At 36.2% G+C, this 20,100-nt stretch overlaps 1 protein-coding gene across 4 annotated transcripts in view; it reads right to left on the minus strand.

Annotated features, from left to right (window-relative positions):
- Window positions 1–20,100, minus strand: part of LOC149780059 (high affinity copper uptake protein 1-like) — an 88,161-nt gene that overhangs the window by 17,605 nt on the left and 50,456 nt on the right. For all 4 annotated transcript variants that reach the window (XM_089936817.1, XM_089936814.1, XM_089936815.1 and 1 more), the window contains 2 exons: window positions 3,147–3,281; window positions 1,986–2,052 (listed from right to left, as the gene is read on the minus strand). In XM_089936817.1, coding sequence (XP_089792943.1) covers window positions 1,986–2,052; window positions 3,147–3,281 — 202 coding nt within the window. The remainder of the gene's footprint in view (window positions 1–1,985; window positions 2,053–3,146; window positions 3,282–20,100) is intronic.

Below are 20,100 nucleotides of genomic sequence, written 5' to 3' on the forward strand. Positions count from 1 at the left end.
TTATCACCCTTGTACATCTTTGTTTTTATGAATCCTTGCAGACAGAACTTGAACTAAGCAATTACTGGCCATGTGTAAATCCTTTTGAATCCTTGCTGACAGAGTTTGGACACCAATTTTTTTGGATTTCATTGTTGCCCCAAAACATAAATTGAATGATCTAATTCCAAATTGGCCACATATGAATAATCACCCCACCCCCATTTTCTTACTGTGTTTCATTTTTAGAGATCAACAAAGCTATTTGATAACTCATCATTTCTGTAATTTGGTAATATAATATAAGCTTTTAATGTTTTTAAAGAAATAATTTTAAAGCATTTTATATTGTCTCAATGCACATGTATCTATACAGTATCTTGTAGCTGTGATTTCCAATCAATACCTTAAAATAATATGTTGTGATATGAGTAAGGATAGAAAAAAAATGAGAAAAAACATAAGGTCTTCCAACACTAGTACTGCTGAAAATGAAAGAAACAATAATAAATGTATATGGAGACTAGATTTAATGCTTACTGAAATTGATACTTCATTCAAGTGAATATCTTACTGATAAATTTAAATCTTCATGAAAGTATGTATCATTTTATCTATGCATGCCTAATCCCGGTGAACAACATGACTGGAAAATATTACAACTACTGCTTAAAGCACAATTACTAATGAAATACTATGTATATACACTAATTACAGCAGAGTATTGAAGCTGACACTTCAGTAATTTTCAGACAAAACCACTGAATCAACATCATGACAATAAAACATGTTGGTACAAATGTCTGTTAGGTAAATAAACCTGAAGTTGTTAAATAAAACAATTGCATCATTCTCAAAACTGCAAATAATTAGGTTGGATCATTCATAATTTTCACTATTATCTATTTAATTATGAATCATCTTCATTAATGAGGTTTTAAGGTCCACTAATACAGTACAATGATCTTCCTTTCCCCTGATGGTCTCCATGACATATTTAGCATTTCAATTGTGGAAATGTGACTTTAATTCTTCTCTGTAGTCTTTATTTATTTTAAGTTCTAGTGGCTGAAGTTGGTTTTTACATTAGACAGACTCAAGGAGTGATTCCATTATATTTCAATTTAGTTAGCAACTTTTCACTCTGATGAGCTCTAAACATATCAATGCTGATACTGCTTGCTAATTACTCATGTCCATATGTGGAATGACTATCTAATTTAATGGTGACATAAGTTGTATTTTACAACGCTTTTGCCACTGTGAAAATCCTATGGTCATTAGAAAATAATTGATGGTGCATCATTATGGACAGTATTTAAAAGGAAGAGATCATACGCATATATTTTAATAACCAATTAGCTTAGTGTTGTCTGCATCTGCTTCTTTCAATGTTAATTGTAGTGATTGATCTTAACAGGTGGTTGGTTTGTACTTATACACGTGAAAGTAATGTTTTAACTTTTGAAGTGGTCGCCATTTGCTGTTAGTATAGTTGTGTTATTTCATGTTCCTTATTTTGGGTATTTGTAGAGGTTTATAAATGACAATCAATACCTACAAACACGCCAACTTCGAGAGGCAAATGCACAAATTTAAGTACACAAAAACTGTTTTTCATCTATTTTTAAAACACAAAAATGAAAATTAAAACTTACAAAAATGAAAGGTATAAAAAGTGTAAATCATTATTTAATTATCCCTATACTTCATACTTTTTCTTTCGGATAGGACTTGGACACCTAAGCAATTACTGGGCATGTGCAAATAATTATGTCATCACCCATGTACATTTTTCTATGAATCCAACAAGATTCAGACACTATTACTGTTTTCAATACATTATGTTCAAAAGCTGTCACTGGAGCATAAAAAGTAGTCACTGTGACCTACTTTACTAACTATAAAACATATTCCACATTACATCCAGTACATCTACTATGCAGAGAAAATTACTAAAATCAAGGCAAACAATTCTGGTAGGATATGGGGCAGAGTTGACTTACGTCCATCTGTAGTGGTGCGCAAAGCTTCAAAAAGAATGTATTCACATTTTCCTGTATGGAAGTACATCTGAAAAAAGAGTTAAGTTAAAACTTAGTAAGCACGCTAAAATGTATATCAGTAAGTTTTCATCCACTGAACTAAACTGAAATTTCTCCTTACAGTCATATTAATTTTATAGGATGATGATGAAGGATCATTTTATGTGTGGCCTTGTCAAAGAGCAGTAAAGAAGATAAATTCAGCTGACACGGATTCTATTCAAACCTGTACAGGTCGGTGATTAACTTTTATCACCTGATAAGTCAACAATGATTGCTGATCGACAGTTAATTCATAGGATTGAACTACAGAATGCTTTAGATCTGACAGTTACACGCTTTAATCACACTTGACAAGCTCGTGATTTCTGTATGACAAATTACACTGTTGTAATCCACTCACTTTGTGACGATCAGAAGTTCGGCTCAACTTTCTTTGTATCTCATTCTCTCCCTCCCTCTATCCTAATTACATGTATTTTTACTATAAAAAGATAATTTTGTTATTCATATTAACAGTGTAATCACAATCTGATAATTATAAGAGATTATATTTGATTGTGTTTGTTAAGATTTATGTTACCATATGTACTCACTTATAAGACTAGTCCAACTGCTAACTGCTGAGACCCAGATCTGCCACTGCATAATGCACCGGCAGAGCTAGGTCTGTGCAATTAGGAGTAATCAGAGGAAGAAACATCACAGACCCTGATCTGCAAGTGCATTTTGCTACAGAAGATCAGGATCTTTGTTATTTGCTCTTTGACTTGACCTATGAGCGAGTATATACAGTACACTGTTCTACGTTGGTATCGTGATCTGTAAATAAGTTTCATTTTGAGATACACTGTAATAAGTAAAAATGTCAGGGAACATGGACCCTTAGTATGCTGTACAAAGAAACAATCTAAATAAATGGCATCTACATAATCAACATTTTACTGTAGTAATCAACCTTGTTTCAAACTGGGATGGCTATATTTCTGTTAATGTACTGTATCTTCTTTCCACTGTAGACATTTTCAAGTATTTGAAACACCCTGATCAGCCACATTGTGTGCCATGCAGATCTGAATCTAAACTATTTGCTAATCTTTTTTACAAAAAAAAATATCATACCATCATACCCATGGAGTCACATGGGCCGGTGTTGTTCATGTCCATACCCATGTGTTGGTCATGTCCCATGTTACTCATACCACCCATATCATGGTTATGGTGAGCATGCATGTCCATTGTAGTGGCCCCGGTTGTCTAAAAATATATCAAAGAGAAATCAGTTTCAAAATAAAAGGAATGATTCTCAATGACGAAATGAAAGATTAATAAATATGAAGCTAATGTAATCAAGTGAAAAGTTAGCTCATTATCAATTAAGCAGTCCATCAATGAATGGACTAACACACATATCTGAGTAAGCAGTCCATGACTGAACCGACTAACACACATCTGAGTAAGCATGCGGCGTAAGTCCATGACTGAACGGACTAACACAAATATGAATGATCATCTCTGTTTCCACACACACATTCCTGCCACCAATCCCAACATAAGTTTCTCAGCTCTTGCTCAATTTCATGCCTCCACCCTTGCAGGACTAGTGATGTAAAAGTGTAGAATAGAGCCAATGTGCACCCAAACATAACAAGCAACTAATACAAGCAGGAATCAAAGTGACTCACTTGTCAATATGCTAGACTTGTGATTGGAAAAGGATGAGGGTTTGAATCCTACCACTAGGTCTATGTAGGACCGCCTTAGCACTCAAGAGTGTATTTGCGTTACTGTGCCATAAAATACCAAACCAAGCTAAACCTGATAATCCATTACTCTGACACTTTGCTCTGGAATAGTATTCCAGTTGATTTCCTTCTTCCAAACCCAGTATATCCAGTGGCTTCAGAAATGTGGTTAAAATAAATAAATTCCTTTGTACGAGGGCCTCAAAGTAGATTAGTTCTTCAGCTAATTGTGTTAACCTCTTTAAATAAAGTCATTATTATTATTATTAATATTATTATTTATTACAAAGGTGAACCTATGGGCTGATGTTGTTGCACACATGCATTTGCCTTTTCATGTTCAGTATGTCAGTGTGATCTGAGCAGTTTCCATGTTATGATGCAGTTGCCAAGTCCATGAGGTGGTATTGACTGACCTAGGATCCAGTACTAGTTGCCAAGTCCATGAAGTGGTAGTGACTGACCTAGGATCCAGTAATAGTTGCAAAGTCCATGAGCTAGTAGTGACTGACCTAGGATCCAGTACTAGTAGCCAAGTCCATGAGGTGGTAGTGACTGACCTAGGATCCAGTACTAGTTGCTGAGTCCATGAGGTGGTAGTAACTGACCTAAGATCCAGTACTAGATGCCAAGTCCATGAGCTAGTAGTGACTGACCTAGGATCCAGTACTAGTAGCCAAGTCCATGAGGTGGTAGTGACTGACCTAGGATCCAGTACTAGTAACCAAGTCCATGAGGTGGTAGTGACTGACCTAGGATCCAGTACTAGTAACCAAGTCCATGAGGGGGTAGTGACTGACCTAGGATCCAGTACTAGTAGCCAAGTCCATGAGATGGTAGTAACTGACCTAGGATCCAGTAATAGCTGTCAAGCCCATGAGGTGGTAGTGACTGACCTAGGATCCAGTAATAGTTGCCAAGTCCATAAGGTGGTAGTGACTGACTTAGGATCCAGTACTAGTAGCCAAGTCCATGAGGTGGTAGTAACTGACCTAGGATCCAGTACTAGTAGCCAAGTCCATGAGGTGGTAGTGACTGACCTAGGATCCAGTAATAGTTGCCAAGCCCATGGGGTGGTAGTGACTGACCTAGGATCCAGTAATAGTTGCTAAGTCCATAAGGTGGTAGTGACTGACCTAGGATCCAGTACTAGTAGCCAAGTCCATGAGCTAGTAGTGACTGACTTAGGATCCAGTACTAGTAGCCAAGTCCATGAGGTGGTAGTAACTGACCTAGGATCCAGTACTAGTAGCCAAATCCATGAGGTGGTAGTAACTGACCTAGGATCCAGTACTAGTAGCCAAGTCCATGAGCTAGTAGTGACTGACTTAGGATCCAGTACTAGTAGCCAAGTCCATGAGGTGGTAGCAACTGACCTAGGATCCAGTACTAGTAGCCAAGTCCATGAGGTGTTAGTGACTGACCTAGGATCCAGTACTAGATGCAAAGTCCATGAGGTAGAAGTGACTGACCTAGGATCCAGTACTAGTAGCCAAGTCCATGAGATGGTAGTGACTGACCTAGGATCCAGTACTAGTAGCCAAGTCCATGAGGTGGTAGCAACTGACCTAGGATCCAGTACTAGTAGCCAAGTCCATGAGGTGTTAGTGACTGACCTAGGATCCAGTACTAGATGCAAAGTCCATGAGGTAGAAGTGACTGACCTAGGATCCAGTACTAGTAGCCAAGTCCATGAGATGGTAGTGACTGACCTAGGATCCAGTACTAGTTTCATACCTAAATTTATTCATTCCTGAAAAGTGTAAATATGATTGTACTCCTTTGTAGGGATCTCAATTGTTTCTAAGGGTCTCTTTTTTATACTACTGAATCAATACCCTGTGGGTCCAATTAAAAACTGTTTTATTGGCTGTTTTCAGGCAAAAATCTGCTGAAAGTTTCAACCTGATTTCTTTTTGGAATTCAAACATTGGATTGGTGCATTTATTTGTGATGTTACCTAATCGTGGGATATTTCTGAAGATACCACGTAAGCAATAATGAGACTGGTCAACAGAACTTAACATGAACCAATAAAATCATGTTATATGCAACTTAACTTCCTTCAAAATCATCTGCAAGATGACTAATATGAATCTATTGGTATTTTCCAAGCCAACATAATTTCAACAAGGATCAATGCAAAAATATATTGGTGTTTAATACTGAAAACTTGAAAAATGAACAAAGAAATCCTAGCAAGCAGGCTAAGATCAAGCAGCCTATTTGTATGATAAGACAAAAATAAAGATCATTTTATAAAAATTATTTATTTTTGAACATATTTCAATAAATCTATCACCTGGCAAGATGGGTCAGTTGGTTCTGATATGAACTTGTAACTGTAAGAAGGTGGCCCACATGGCTACTTGAATTTCAAAAATTACATAGTCAAGTAACGTATTATCATCAGCCATAATTTGATTCAAAATGTAGCTCGCAAGGTAAACCCATAAACCCACCATAATGGACTGTAAGCCAAAGTTCACACACCAAATTATATAAGAATATGCTGAATGGTTCCTGAGCTGTGTTTTTTATGAGGCTATGTCGTAGCCAAGACGTAATAATGATGGAATAAGCTGAATGGTTCCTGGGCTGTGTTTTTTATGAGGCTATGTACTAGCCAAGACGTAATAAAGATGGAATATGCTGAATGGTTCCTGGGCTGTGTTTTTTATAAGGCTATGTAGTAGCCAAGACGTAATAAAGATGGAATATGCTGAATGGTTCCTGGGCTGTGTTTTTTATAAGGCTATGTAGTAGCCAAGACGTAATAATGATGGAATATGCTGAATGGTTCCTGGGCTGTGTTTTTTATAAGGCTATGTAGTAGCCAAGACGTAATAATGATGGAATAAGCTGAATGGTTCCTGGGCTGTGTTTTTTATGAGGCTATGTACTAGCCAGGACGTAATAATGATGGAATAAGCTGAATGGTTCCTGGGCTGTGTTTTTTATGAGGCTATGTACTAGCCAAGACGTAATAATGATGGAATATGCTGAATGGTTCCTGGGCTGTGTTTTTTATGAGGCTATGTACTAGCCAGGACGTAATAATGATGGAATAAGCTGAATGGTTCCTGGGCTGTGTTTTTTATGAGGCTATGTACTAGCCAAGACGTAATAATGATGGAATATGCTGAATGGTTCCTGGGCTGTGTTTTTTATGAGGCTATGTACTAGCCAAGACGTAATAATGATGGAATAAGCTGAATGGTTCCTGGGCTGTGTTTTTTATGAGGCTATGTACTAGCCAGGACGTAATAATGATGGAATAAGCTGAATGGTTCCTGCGCTGTGTTTTTTATGAGGCTATGTACTAGCCAAGACGTAATAAAGATGGAATATGAACAGTAACTTTTATCAAAATTTGACCTGAAAGATGATACCTTTAAAACACTTGTCTACATAACATAGGCGATTCATGGTATCCAATTATGTGTCACTACTACAGATAAGGTTCGTAATGTTTGCATGCCTAAATGGCTTAGTTTAGTTTACTGCCTGTGAACATTTACAAAATTAGTAACCATGTAAATGAACATGCAGTGACTGTTAGTAAAGCAGGAACTAACCATTTTTATTAGTTTATATACTTCCACATTCTTCTTAAGATGACTGTTTGGTCAAGTTTTTTAAAATTGTCATCAAGTGTGGATGATTTTCACTGCTAGGAAAAGAAAAGTTGATAAGAATTGATTGTACTGCACATTACACAACACTGCACACAAGTGTGATTTACTGATCTTGCCAACATTTTATGAAGTAAAACAACATTATTTAACTTTTTTTTTTAAAAAAAGGTTCTTTAACAGAACCTTGAGAAATAACATTTTCTTAATAAAATGTTTCATTTTGTTAAGGCAACAATTTCCTATAATCATTGTAGAGTCAACAAAACCATCCCATGCACATATCAAGGCAGTATATAGATCTATCTGTTATTTATCAGTTTTTTTCTCTCTTCATGCATATGTGGCAGTATGACACAGTATCAAGATGATCCTAATAATCGTTTACCAAAACTGTCAAATATAGTCAACATAGTCCTGTAATAATACTGAATCATGTCATAAACAAATGTACAGTAAATGAAACAATCACACATTGTGTGATGTGAAGCATGGGCACTTTCTGTGATTTACTTATCAACAGTGGGGCCCTGCATAAGTACATGGTCTAAGGTATTTGCCTTTACATATTGTAGATCACTGATATCTCACATCTCTCCACAGGAGTTTGAGTCTCTGGCCCTGTCAACAAGGATATGTAAGAAAAATTGCCAGTAGCTTCCTGTGAGTCACTGGGTTTTATCCAGGATCTAATTTTTCCACCAAATATAATGGCTACCATGTACAGCCAGCCTATCACAAGCTGAGAAATGGCATTAAACTCAGAAACCACAACCACATATAAATAAATATCAGCTTAAACTTACTGTGCTGATTGGGTTAAAGGACAAGTTTTGAATCATTTCCTTTAAATGGCATCATTTGAGTTAAATTTTGGTAAGCACTATAGCCTTAACTGCAGAGCTATAATACTTGTTACAAGGAAGATGAATCCACAGATAGATGAAAATAATTTGTTTAAATAATATGTGCCTGTGTCATGATGCTTAATGCTCAGAACAATCAATAATGAAGCATAAACAGCTTAAATGTCCCTTGCACTGTTCATCAACAAAATCATGTGAGAACATTTAAGATCAAGCTGTGTCTTTTTTGTTTTGAAACAAAATAAAAATAACAAATGACATTAGTGTTCACATTCTGGGGAAATACTATCAATCAAGTATCATAACTCTGAAACTTGTCAAAATTTTAGTCTTCATCAAACCAATTCAAGACCTTGCTAATATTTCACTGCAAATTTTTTTGTTAATGTAAGAGTGTTCACAAAGACAATAGGATGTCTAGTTCAAAGACAATCAAGGGCCATAACTCTGTAAGATAATGTAAAAAATATGTTATTCACTGTAAGATGAAGATTCTGTGAATTTGACAGAAATTAAACAGAAAGTGTGATTGCTAAAACATTCACAAGCCATTTGTATGACCATTCTAATGGGGTTCAAGAGCAATAACTACAAGCCAGATTTGCTCATTATCAAAATCATCTGAACTATGGCGGAAATGAAATGTGGATGCCAGTGCTCACACACTTGCAGATAGATACCAACCAAATTTCTGCATCTATTTGCCATCCCAAAATTGACTGAGTTGACATGCAGTAAAACAATAACTATCCAGACTCATTATGAGACATGAATTTTGTTTGAATAGTTGGTTGTTTGGATAATTGACAAATTAGATACAAGAGGGACCGCTCCAGTGGCCTAGTGGTTAAAGCGTCTGCCTCGGATGCGGGAGGTTGTGGGTTTGATCCCTGGCCGAGTTATACCAAAGACTTACAAAAATGGTACTAACAGCATCCTCGCTTGGCACTCAGCATTAAGAGGTTAGTGTTAGGACTGGTTGGCCTGGTGTCAGGATAATGTGACTGGGTGGTACATCATGCTACATGTCTTCCGCATGATGCCCCAGTGCTAGCCATCACTATAAACTGTCACACTGCAGACATCGTAGCGATAGGACTGAAAAATTGTTAAAGCTACGTTAAAAATCCAAATCACACACACACAGATACAAGAGGCCCATGTAGGGCCAATTTTTCAGTCACCTGAGTCCAGTGCCTAATAGCCCAATGCAAGATGAGTTATCCTATGAGTCTGAGTTAGAAATATACTTTCTGTTTTAAAAAAATCCTTTGCAGTCGATTGCATATTTTCTGAATACTGTTGTTTTAATGTTTCTTTATCTTTTTTATACATTTATCTATATTTTTTAAGCCACATCAGCATCTTTTGACCAGTACTGAAAGGCCTCGATTGCCTAAACACTTTCTGTTAAAATTAGCAATATTCTGTTAACACATTAACCCCTGGAGCTTTTTGTCATTTTTGCATGAAAATCGAGTAGGAAACACATTTTGAAAGCTATTTCTCAACAGACTCAAAAACACCAAATCCCCAGTCATCTTTCAATAACATACTGCCTAGCTGTGTTAGAAACATCATTTTTCGTTGGCTATTTGACTCGTGCATAAGCAGAAGGGTAAAAGTTGGACTTCTTTGTTTCTTCTTTTTTTTTGCTAAACGGAGCCATTATTTTTGTATGGAGACCACTCTTTATTCCAAATGCCCATCTGATCCTACTTTTGCAAAGGCTCATCTGTCTGTTTGCAGTTCATATCGGTTTGCCTTAGATCTGAGACCAAAAAGTCTAATATCCAAACACAAAATTGGATTCTGACCACGGGCGAATTTTGGGTAAAAAAAAGTCGGGTCCAAAAAATGAGGTTTTTCTAGCTGTATTTTGTAGTGCAACAAGATATTCCAGATTATTTGGTATCATTGTAAAGCTACATCTGTCTGCCTTTCTATAATACCACCCACTTTAGTGTATCATGCATGACCATGATGCTACAGAGCTCGGCAGTAGGCTACTACCTCCTGCCCCATAAAGTCGTCGCTAGGGGTTAATGTGTTAGCAAGGATTTTAGTTTTTTTTTACAAATTGTCAAGGAATTGCTAAATTTGTAATTTATGTGCAATGTTGATGCACAAGTGATTAAATATGCAAGGAATATTCAAATTTTGTGACGTCATCAAAATGGACTGTTTAATACATTAACCCCTGGAGCTTTTTGTCATTTTTGCATGAAAATCGAGTAGGAAACACATTCTGAAAGCTATTTCTGAATAGACTTGAAAACACCAAATCCCCGGTCATCTTCAATAACATACTGCCTAGTTGTGTTAGAAACATCATTTTTCGTTGGCTATTTGACTCGCGCATGAGCAGAAAGTTAAAAGTTGGACTTCTTTTTTCCTTCTTTTTTTTTACTAAACAGAGCCATTATTTTTGTATGGAGACCACTCTTTATTCCAAATGCCCATCTGATCCTACTTTTTGAAAAGGCTCATCTGTCTGTTTGCAGTTCATACCAGTTTGCCTTAGATGTGAAACCAAAAAGTCTAATATCCAAACACAAAATCAAATTCTGACCACGGGCGAATTTTGGGTAAAAAAAAGTCGGGTCCAAAAAATGAGGTTTTTCTATCTGTATTTTGTAGTGCAACTAGATATTCCAGATTATTTGGTATTGTAAAGTTACATCTGTCTACCTTTCTATAATACCACCCACTTTAGTGTATCATGCATGACCATGATGCTACAGAGCTCGGCAGTAGGCTACTACCTCCTGCCCCGTGAAGTCATCGCTAGGGGTTAATGTGTTAAGCAGTTTTTGAAATGTGTGAATGCTTTTCTATTTTTAGCAGAGATGGTCATATCTGATTGTGGAAAGATATTTTTTTCTATAAATGTGAAAGGCCTTAAGTCTACGATGCCAACTTGGAAGCCATAAATACCAAAAATCTTTATGTCAAATGTGGTCAAATTCCTTTTAGTAGTTTTTTAGATGTCATTCAGACTTTGGTTTTTTTATATTCTTTGGTACTGGCAGCCATATCTTAAGATGTATCAGCTTCATTTGAACAAACTTAAGGCCATTAATGCTAGGATGCCTTCTGCTAAATTTGGTCAAATTCTCTTGAGCCATTTTTGAAAGTAAGTTATTTTTGAAACTAAGTCATTTTTGAAAGTAAGTAATTTAAATCAGTGTATAGTTTTAGTAATGGTGGCCATATTTGATGATGGATCAGCAGTATGTGCTGACTTGAAAGCCATCTGTAAGGGAATGCTTTGTCAAATTTGGTCAAATTTAGTTGAGCAGTTTTTGAGAAGCCTTATAAAAGTTTGTCTGTTTTTATTATTGGCAGCTATAATTGATGGCAAGATGGCATCATTTGAAAAAATATGAAATACCACAACAGCAGGATGTTGTCTGTCAAATTTGGTTAAATTCTGTTGAGCAGTTTTGGAAAGATTGTTTAAAGGCTTTCTTTTCTTTTCTGGTGACAAGATCTGTTGGATGATGGATAAAATGAATATTCATTGAAGAAATCTGAATGATCACACTCCCTTTAAAATTATGTGTACACAAGCAGTTATTAAGCTTAAATAACTCTGAACTGGAGATGTGTGATGAAAAATGGAACCATGCCATATTCTCACTTGGCCTTACAGCTAGTGAAGTTAGCCAGAAACAGAAGCCATCATATACTTTTTTTTACCACTTTGCCACATCCCCACACCCAAAGAGGCTGCATCCAGGATAACAAAACCTCCCGTTTTCTAATTCAGCTTCATGAAACATCCAACCAAATATGAGCACATTCCTCAAGTGGTAATAATGTAGTTTAAATTAACATGAGCCTATATTAACTCTGAAAACATAACCTTTGACCCCTGCCAACTCCTCTAGGGGCTGTATTCAGAATCTTAAACCTTAACTGTGATATACTAATCCTCTTGAATCACCATTATCAAAAATTATCTGTATAAGTTGTGGAGTTCAGGTGACAAGTGAGTGATGCATGCATACATACACAGTCACATGGAGGGATTGACATAACCAATCACAATATTAGGACTTAGTCATTGCCTGGACAATCACTGACATTCATACATTAGTGGTAACTTGTTGCTATATTTGACAACTGGTTAACCATGACCCCAATCCCATGCCTCATACATACTAAGTAAACTAAGCAAATCCATAAGCAAACTGAATGTTAAATAAGCAAATTGAATGTTAAATTCTTAACAAATGAGCCTTTAAATATAAATAGAAACACTGTTAGACTGTAATTTGCCCCATATGCATCACAGTGATATAAATGTACTGTGTTCCTGGGATATGATACAGAATAATACTAATAGCATCTTTATGCAAACACACACTCTCACATTAAAATGAAAAAAGACAACTTGCAATCAGCCCGTTTGGTACAGAATTAAAGGTGGAATGTACATGCCAAGCTCATGATAATTAAATAATTTTAATATAATCCAAATAAACCAATGCTTGCCAGTTGTCACTGTGTATTAGGGTGTTTCCAACTGTAATTAACTGGTAGCATTCAGTTAATTCATTACAAGTAACTGCTAAAGTACATTACTGTATCAGACATTATATATATATATATATATATATATATATATATATATATATATATATATATATATATATATATATATATATTTGCAAATATAATAAATTATGTGACACAGGTATTCTCACTTAGTACAATGATTGAAAAGTGTGGAGATGTCGCATCTAATAACAAATAATTTACTGTACAGCAGAGATAGTCTGTTATTAAAGCCTGGGGTGATAAAATAACCCCAAACCTTCATAGAATATCAGTATAGATTTGGGGCTGATTTATCACCTTAATTAAAACTAAGCTAACTGATTAAAACAAACAGATAACTACCTTATTAATAAGGATTCTGACAAGGGTATCAATGTCAAAGTCATTTATCACACTAATTGCATGTAGCAGCTGCCACCTAACACTTGTCCAAGGGTTAAGTCATAGTGTATAAAGACAAAAATGTGTGTGCGTGCGTGTGTGTGTGTGCACAATTCTGTCTACACTGTGATGATTACAAAAAAATTACCCTAAAATTTCAGGTCCAAAGATGAAATGGGACCATACATGTATTTTTTTATATTATTTACCACTGCAGATGATTCACATGAAAAATGCCACTTTAATGTTTAAATAAAAACCACTCTACCATATAATTTCTTGAATCTTTATGCAGTGCAAATCTCAACATTTTCATAAGCTAACAATTTTCAAAATCATAAAATGAATACCATTATTCAAGGGCAATGAAATGAAATGTGTTTGATGCACTTAGGAGTAAATCATGCCAAATGTGTGTAATGCACTTAGGAGTAAAAATCATAGCAACTGTGTTTAATTTGCAGACCTAAATACAAAAGTTAATTACTCAACAGTATTATGATTGGCATACTACAATTACAAAAAGAAATAGCGATGATTGTGTAAGGATGAAGCTCAGTAGAATGCTATGTATAGAAATCACCTAAGTGACCAGCATTATCATGGGTTCTGACAAAGTACTGTGTGCCATGATTCCAGTTAAATTTAGGTGTGCATGGCATTAAACTGAAAAGTGTTTTATTTGAACCCTGAAAATTTATGCTGAGCAAACATGTGCAAAATTAGTACCAGAAACATAATTATAAATCTAAGTGTATTTACTGTGTACAGTTAACAGTAAGAATGGGACATTTGACAAATTCATAACTAAAAATAATTCAGTAGATCTAGTAATTTCTGTCCCTGGCATTTCTTGGAAAACTGTTTCAGAAGCTCAAAAAACCATTTAGTAGCAAACATTTTTGTCCCAACTCAATCCTTAAATGACATGTCAAGAAGATGAAAGCAGATTTTAAAAAAGTGGTGCACTTAAAATTTTAAATACATCCTGTTCAGTATAGCATTCATTTCTGAAGCAACACATGACATGAGACAAACATTGTTACAGTGTGAATTGTCACAAGCTTGGTCAAGTATATCTCATTCAGTACAAGTTCTCCTACTTCTTGTCTTTTTTTTTTCTTAATGAGAAGGATCTCCTTCACATTGGTACATGATGGCTTGTGCACTTTATGACATAAGTGGCACTAGATAGGCACCTATTTTCCTCAGCAAGCATTTGACCTCTTAAATATGGGATCAGAAAAATAGATCACTGTTATTTCATGCTTAATACTAATAATAATAATAATAATGAGGACTTTGTATATCGCCTAATCTTAAGAAGCTCTAAGCGCTTTACAACATTAGACAACACCTATAAGATAAAAAACATATATAATGATATGATTACAAACACAAACACAATGAAATTAGAAAACATAAAATAAACATGCTGAAAATATTTAAAGTAGGAAACATCATTAGGTCTTTAAGTTTGTTCTTGCAGTCAAAATAAGTGAGTTTTGAGAGCACTCTTGAATGGGATCACTGTGTCGTTGTGTTTAAGTTCAGTGGGCAATTCATTCCACGTTGCTGGGTCCTGGTATGCAAAAGAACGCAGTCCATATGACTTTGTTTTCATAGTGGAAATAATGAATGTACGATTGTCAGAAGAGGAGCATAAGTATCTTGCTGGTGTGTACACATGGGTGAGGTCGGATAGGTATGTTGGACTAGAGTCCGACAGTGAAACGTAGCACAGAGAACAAATTTTGTGTTTGATTCTGGATGAAATGGATAGCAAGTGTAGGGTACAGAGCAGCGGGGAGGTGTGCTCTGATCATGGTACTCTAAGTATGATCTGAGCAGCTGTGTTTTGAACTTTTTGAAGTGTTTGGAGTAGATACTGAGATGAACCAGACAGAATTGAGTTACAATAGTCCAGTCTTGAAAGTACTAATGAACACACAAGTCACAAGTGTTTTTTTGTGGCATCAACTGAAAGATATTTGTGAATGGAGCTGATGTGTCTCAGCTCAAGATATGCAGCCTTGCATATGTTCATGATATGTTGGTGCAATGTGAGAGTACGCTGATGACACCCAAATATACAAATCTAGCCACCCAACTGAAGTTGATGCTACCATCCAAGGTGTAGAGGTGCATTTCTCATGTGAAATCATGGATGACATGTAACAAGCTACAGATGAATGATAAAATTGAGGCCATTCTGATAACACATAGGTTTCGTACTGATTGTTTGAATTTAATGTTGATGTTGCTGATATTTATTGTCTGAGGTAAAGAATGTGAATGAGAAAGTCTTTGTGTTGTAATCAGAATGGCCTCAATTTTATCATCATTCATCTGTAGCTTGTTACATGTCATCCATGATTTCACATCAGAAATGCACCTCGACACCTTGGATGGTAGCATCAACTTCAGTTGGGTGGCTAGATTTGTATATTTGGGTGTCATCAGCATACAATTGGTGAGACACTGGATGATGATCTATGACACTTGAGAGCGGCTGAGTGTATAGAATGAAGAAAACAGGTCCAAGAACACACCCCTGTGGAATACCACAACATAGATCAACTGGGTTGTAGTGTATTCCATTTGCAGACACAATATGTGTCCTGTTGACCAAGTAGGACTTGAACCACAGTAAGGCTGTATCATGAATGCCAAATACATGCTGGAGATGGTGAAGTAATATATCATGGTCTATTGTGTCTTTCCGCTATTCAAAGCAGAGAGAATGTCATTAACTACTTTTAGAAGAGCAGTTTCAGTACTGTGGCAAGGGTGATATGCAAATTGTACATTGCTAAAAAGTCTGTTTGAATTTTCAGATAAGATACAAGCTGGGATAGAACAACCTTTTCGATGATTTTTTTATATGAATGGGAGATTAGAAACTGGGTGGTAGTTCTTTAAATCATTATGGTCGAGTGTTGTTTTTTTCAGCAGAGGCTTTACAATGGCAGTTTTGAAAAATGATGGAAATTCCCCTCATGAGAGAGAGGTATTAATAACATCAGTTAGTGAAGGCAATACTGGATCTAAGCACTCAAGCAGCAGTGATGTTGGAATTGGATCAAGTTCACATGACTTTTGGTGCACTCTTCATCAGGACTGTACGTACGAAATCCATAGAGACAGTTTCAAATGTTGCTAATATGTTAAATGGTACTCACACATATTAACTGGTATTCCCATATGTTAACTGGTTCTCCCACATATCAACTGGTACTCACAGATGTTAATAGATTCGAACTACATCTCTGACAGCAAAATAAACAGATTTGCTGTTGATTTTATAGATTGCTTGGAAAAGTTTTGTGTGTTTCATGGGTTTAACACCATTTTTCAGCACAAGATAGGCTATACATGGCAGCCATAAAGTCTGTTGGAGGATGAGCCCAGAAAAACCCTACCAAGAACTGCAGAAAACTACTAACAAGGTTTCTCACATGTCCAGATTGGCCAAGCCAAGACTCAAACCCATGCAGATATAGGTGAGATGTCAGTGATCTGTAATTTAGGCAAACACCAAATAAAACATGGCCATCCAGGGACATTCTGGTGTTCAATGAAATAAATACAATGAAGCTCAAGAAACTGTCACATAAATAAAGTGAATGCAAATTCAACCTTCTGTCAGGATCAACCTGGTATACTCATAGTTTATAAGTTGATTTTGCCTCTGTGTGCTTTGTTGCAAATGACAAAATTTTAGTGCCCGCATGTAGGATAAACTGCCATGTTGGCAATCTTTCTGCTAAAATGGACAGATTAAAATCATCTGCAAGTGACCTTATCATAAAACATCTTTTGGTACTCCAATTTATAAAAGTTATTTTGCAGTATAGTAAAACCTGTCATGAAAGACCACTGCTATGAAAGACAATATGTCTTGAGAGACCAGATACTCAATGTACCAACTAATCTGTTATAAAGAGAAATGATATCCAATGCAGGACCACCTGTCTTGAGAAACCATGTTGTGTTGGTATTTAGGATGGTGTCCTAACACAGGTTCTAATTTAGTTGTACATTGTAACAGAAGCTCACGAACATATAATACTTGTTACAGTACAGTGGTCATCTCTTTAAGACAAATGCAATTACCATATATGCTGGCATAAATGTTCAGTCCAACTACAAAATGCATTGACCTAGGTCTGTTGCTGCATAATGCGCTGGCAAATCTAGGTCTATGCAATCTGTTAGGAATAATGAATAGTACAAACAACATATACCTTAACCTGCTGGTGCATTATATGACAGCAGATCATGGTCTACGTTGTTTACAGTTGGAACTCAACTTATAAAGATCATACTGTATGTGGCATCTTGATAGTTTCCTTCAACTGCTGCCATGACATTTGTTTCTCCAACAAAGAGTATGGAACAGAGCATAAGTGCACTGTTTTGACCAGTTGTACATATTGGTATTGGGAATAATACCCTGGGATAACTGCTACACATGTATCACTATATCACAGAAAAGATCGACTCCATAGTATAATTGTGCAAGATAAACATTTTCATTAAGTACCACTATGCATGAAAAACCATGTAAAATCTCTCCAGGATCTGTAATGAACCTACAAAACCACATTGAAACCAAGATGTGAGACAAGCTTTACTATGAGGATGACACTGTGTTTTGTGTCTATTACATCAATTAACATCCCGTCAACAGTTTGTATATAGACATTTTGCATGGTTTGGAGTTGCTTTTTAAGACAGTTAATCATGAACTACAGGAAGCCATGAAATGTAAATACAATAACATCCTGCTGCAACAAAGTGACTCCAAGTTCACACATGGTATAAATTTTAAATATATCATTAACATCATACCTACAGACACGAAATACATGTTACTTTAGATTATTGGAAGGAAATACAACTTTATACGGGGGTGTTTAGTACCTACTATGCCATCTAGCCATGTTTTCATATCAATTACTATGACATCAAGCCATGTTGTAATGTATCCAACAAGCTGTAGATCTCTCAACTTCTCTTTCAAATTCAAGTGCTTATGCCTCATATCAAAACTCTCTAATAATCATTTATATAAACCACTTGGCTATTTGATGCGTGCAAATATTATACATCTTCAAAGGCAGCAAAATGCACTGTAACCATCATGGAAAAGTAATTTGGTGAATAGACTATTTTTCATGATGTGAGGAATAATCCAGGGGCAAATGACAACACTAAACCATTTGCACGGATTCTGTGGTTTCTACAGATCATGAATTCAGAAAGACCATTCTGAGGACACAATAAGGTCACTGTTGTAGAAACAACAGGATCCCTTCTACAGAAACAAAAGGATCTCTTCCACAATCCATAGATTTTAAGTACTGACAAAGATTTCATTCTTTCCAAAACCAAGTAAACTGAAAGCAGTAAAAATAAGTGAATTAAAATTAATTATTTTCTTCACACTTTGGCATGGGATACTGTGTTCTCCTCCATCTGCCAATCTGAACATCCATAATCACATTCCTGCATCTGACATTCTTTCTGTCCATTCCCACATCCACTCCATCTGTCATTCACCACATCCACTCCATCTGCCAATCTGTTCATTATCACATCCACTCCATATGCCAATGTGCCTGTTCACTGTTCTGCCTGTTCACTGTCACATACCCTCCATCTTCCAATCCATCTGTCCATTACCACATCCACTCCATTTGCCGATCTGTTTGTCCATTACCAAATCCACATCATCTGCCAATCCATCTGTCCATTACCACATCCACTCCATCTGCCAATGTCTGTCCATTACCAAATCTGCTCCATCTGTCATTCAGTTTGTCAATTACTGCATTCCCTCCATCTGCCAATCTGTTTGTCCTTTACCCTATCCACTCCATCTGCCAATCTATGTCCATTCCCACATCTACTTCATCTGTCAACCTGTCCATTACCATATCCACTCCATCTGTCAATCTCTTTGTCTATTACCACATCCCTCCAACTGCAATATGTCTGTCCATTAATACATCCCCTCCTAAACCTCCTAATGGAAATTCACTAAAATCTGAAGTCATGCTGCCCTTGCAGTATTTATACGCGAGTTGAATACTAATTATTAACTAAGCAGAGGACCAGGCCCAAAGTAGGGGTACACTGGATACAATACTTTGTACTTAAGAGACCAATATCAGCACAGAATTATTCTTTCTTAATTTTCCATGACTTGTGTATTAGTGCTATCAATTTCAAGGTAGCTTTTGTTAAGTGTACTTGTACAATTGTGATATTCTTTCTAGTAGGCCCAAATGATCAATTGCCTATATCCAGTTCAAGACTGCTGAGTAAGGTAGCTTTAGGGACATGTACCTTTATAAAGAAAACAGTTTAAAGCACTCCATTCTGATTGCTCAGAAAATGTGCTGTAACTTCAATAAAGACATTAACATTGATATATATGGAAAATGAATTAGTGGTTTGAGGCGAGTGTGCATAGGGTCTTATGGCAAGCACAATACTGGCTATATAGTGTCAATTATAAACATTCTTCCCTCCCCCCAAAAATGTGAACATGTAGTATTTCAAGATATATGACAAGAGGTACAGATTTTTTAATTCTTTAAAAGGTATATATAAAGAATTAATAATATCGTGACCTCTCTCATTCTGACCCCACAATAAATGTTTTTCTCCCCTTACCAAGGCATCTACAATATTTGGTTCAGGCTGTTGTTGTTGTTGTTGTTGTTGTTGGGTTTAACGGCATTTTTCAGTACATGGTAGGCTATGCATGGCTGCCAGTATTAATGGCAGAGGAAGAAGCCGGGAAAACCCCGGGAAGAACCACTGACCCCTGAGAAGCTACTGGCAAGCTTTCTCACTTACCCACATTGGCCGA

The sequence above is a fragment of the Sinohyriopsis cumingii genome, chromosome 16, assembly GCF_028554795.1.
Source record: "Sinohyriopsis cumingii isolate HCF-2022 chromosome 16, ASM2855479v2, whole genome shotgun sequence".
Classification (NCBI taxonomy): Eukaryota; Metazoa; Mollusca; class Bivalvia; order Unionida; family Unionidae; genus Sinohyriopsis; species Sinohyriopsis cumingii.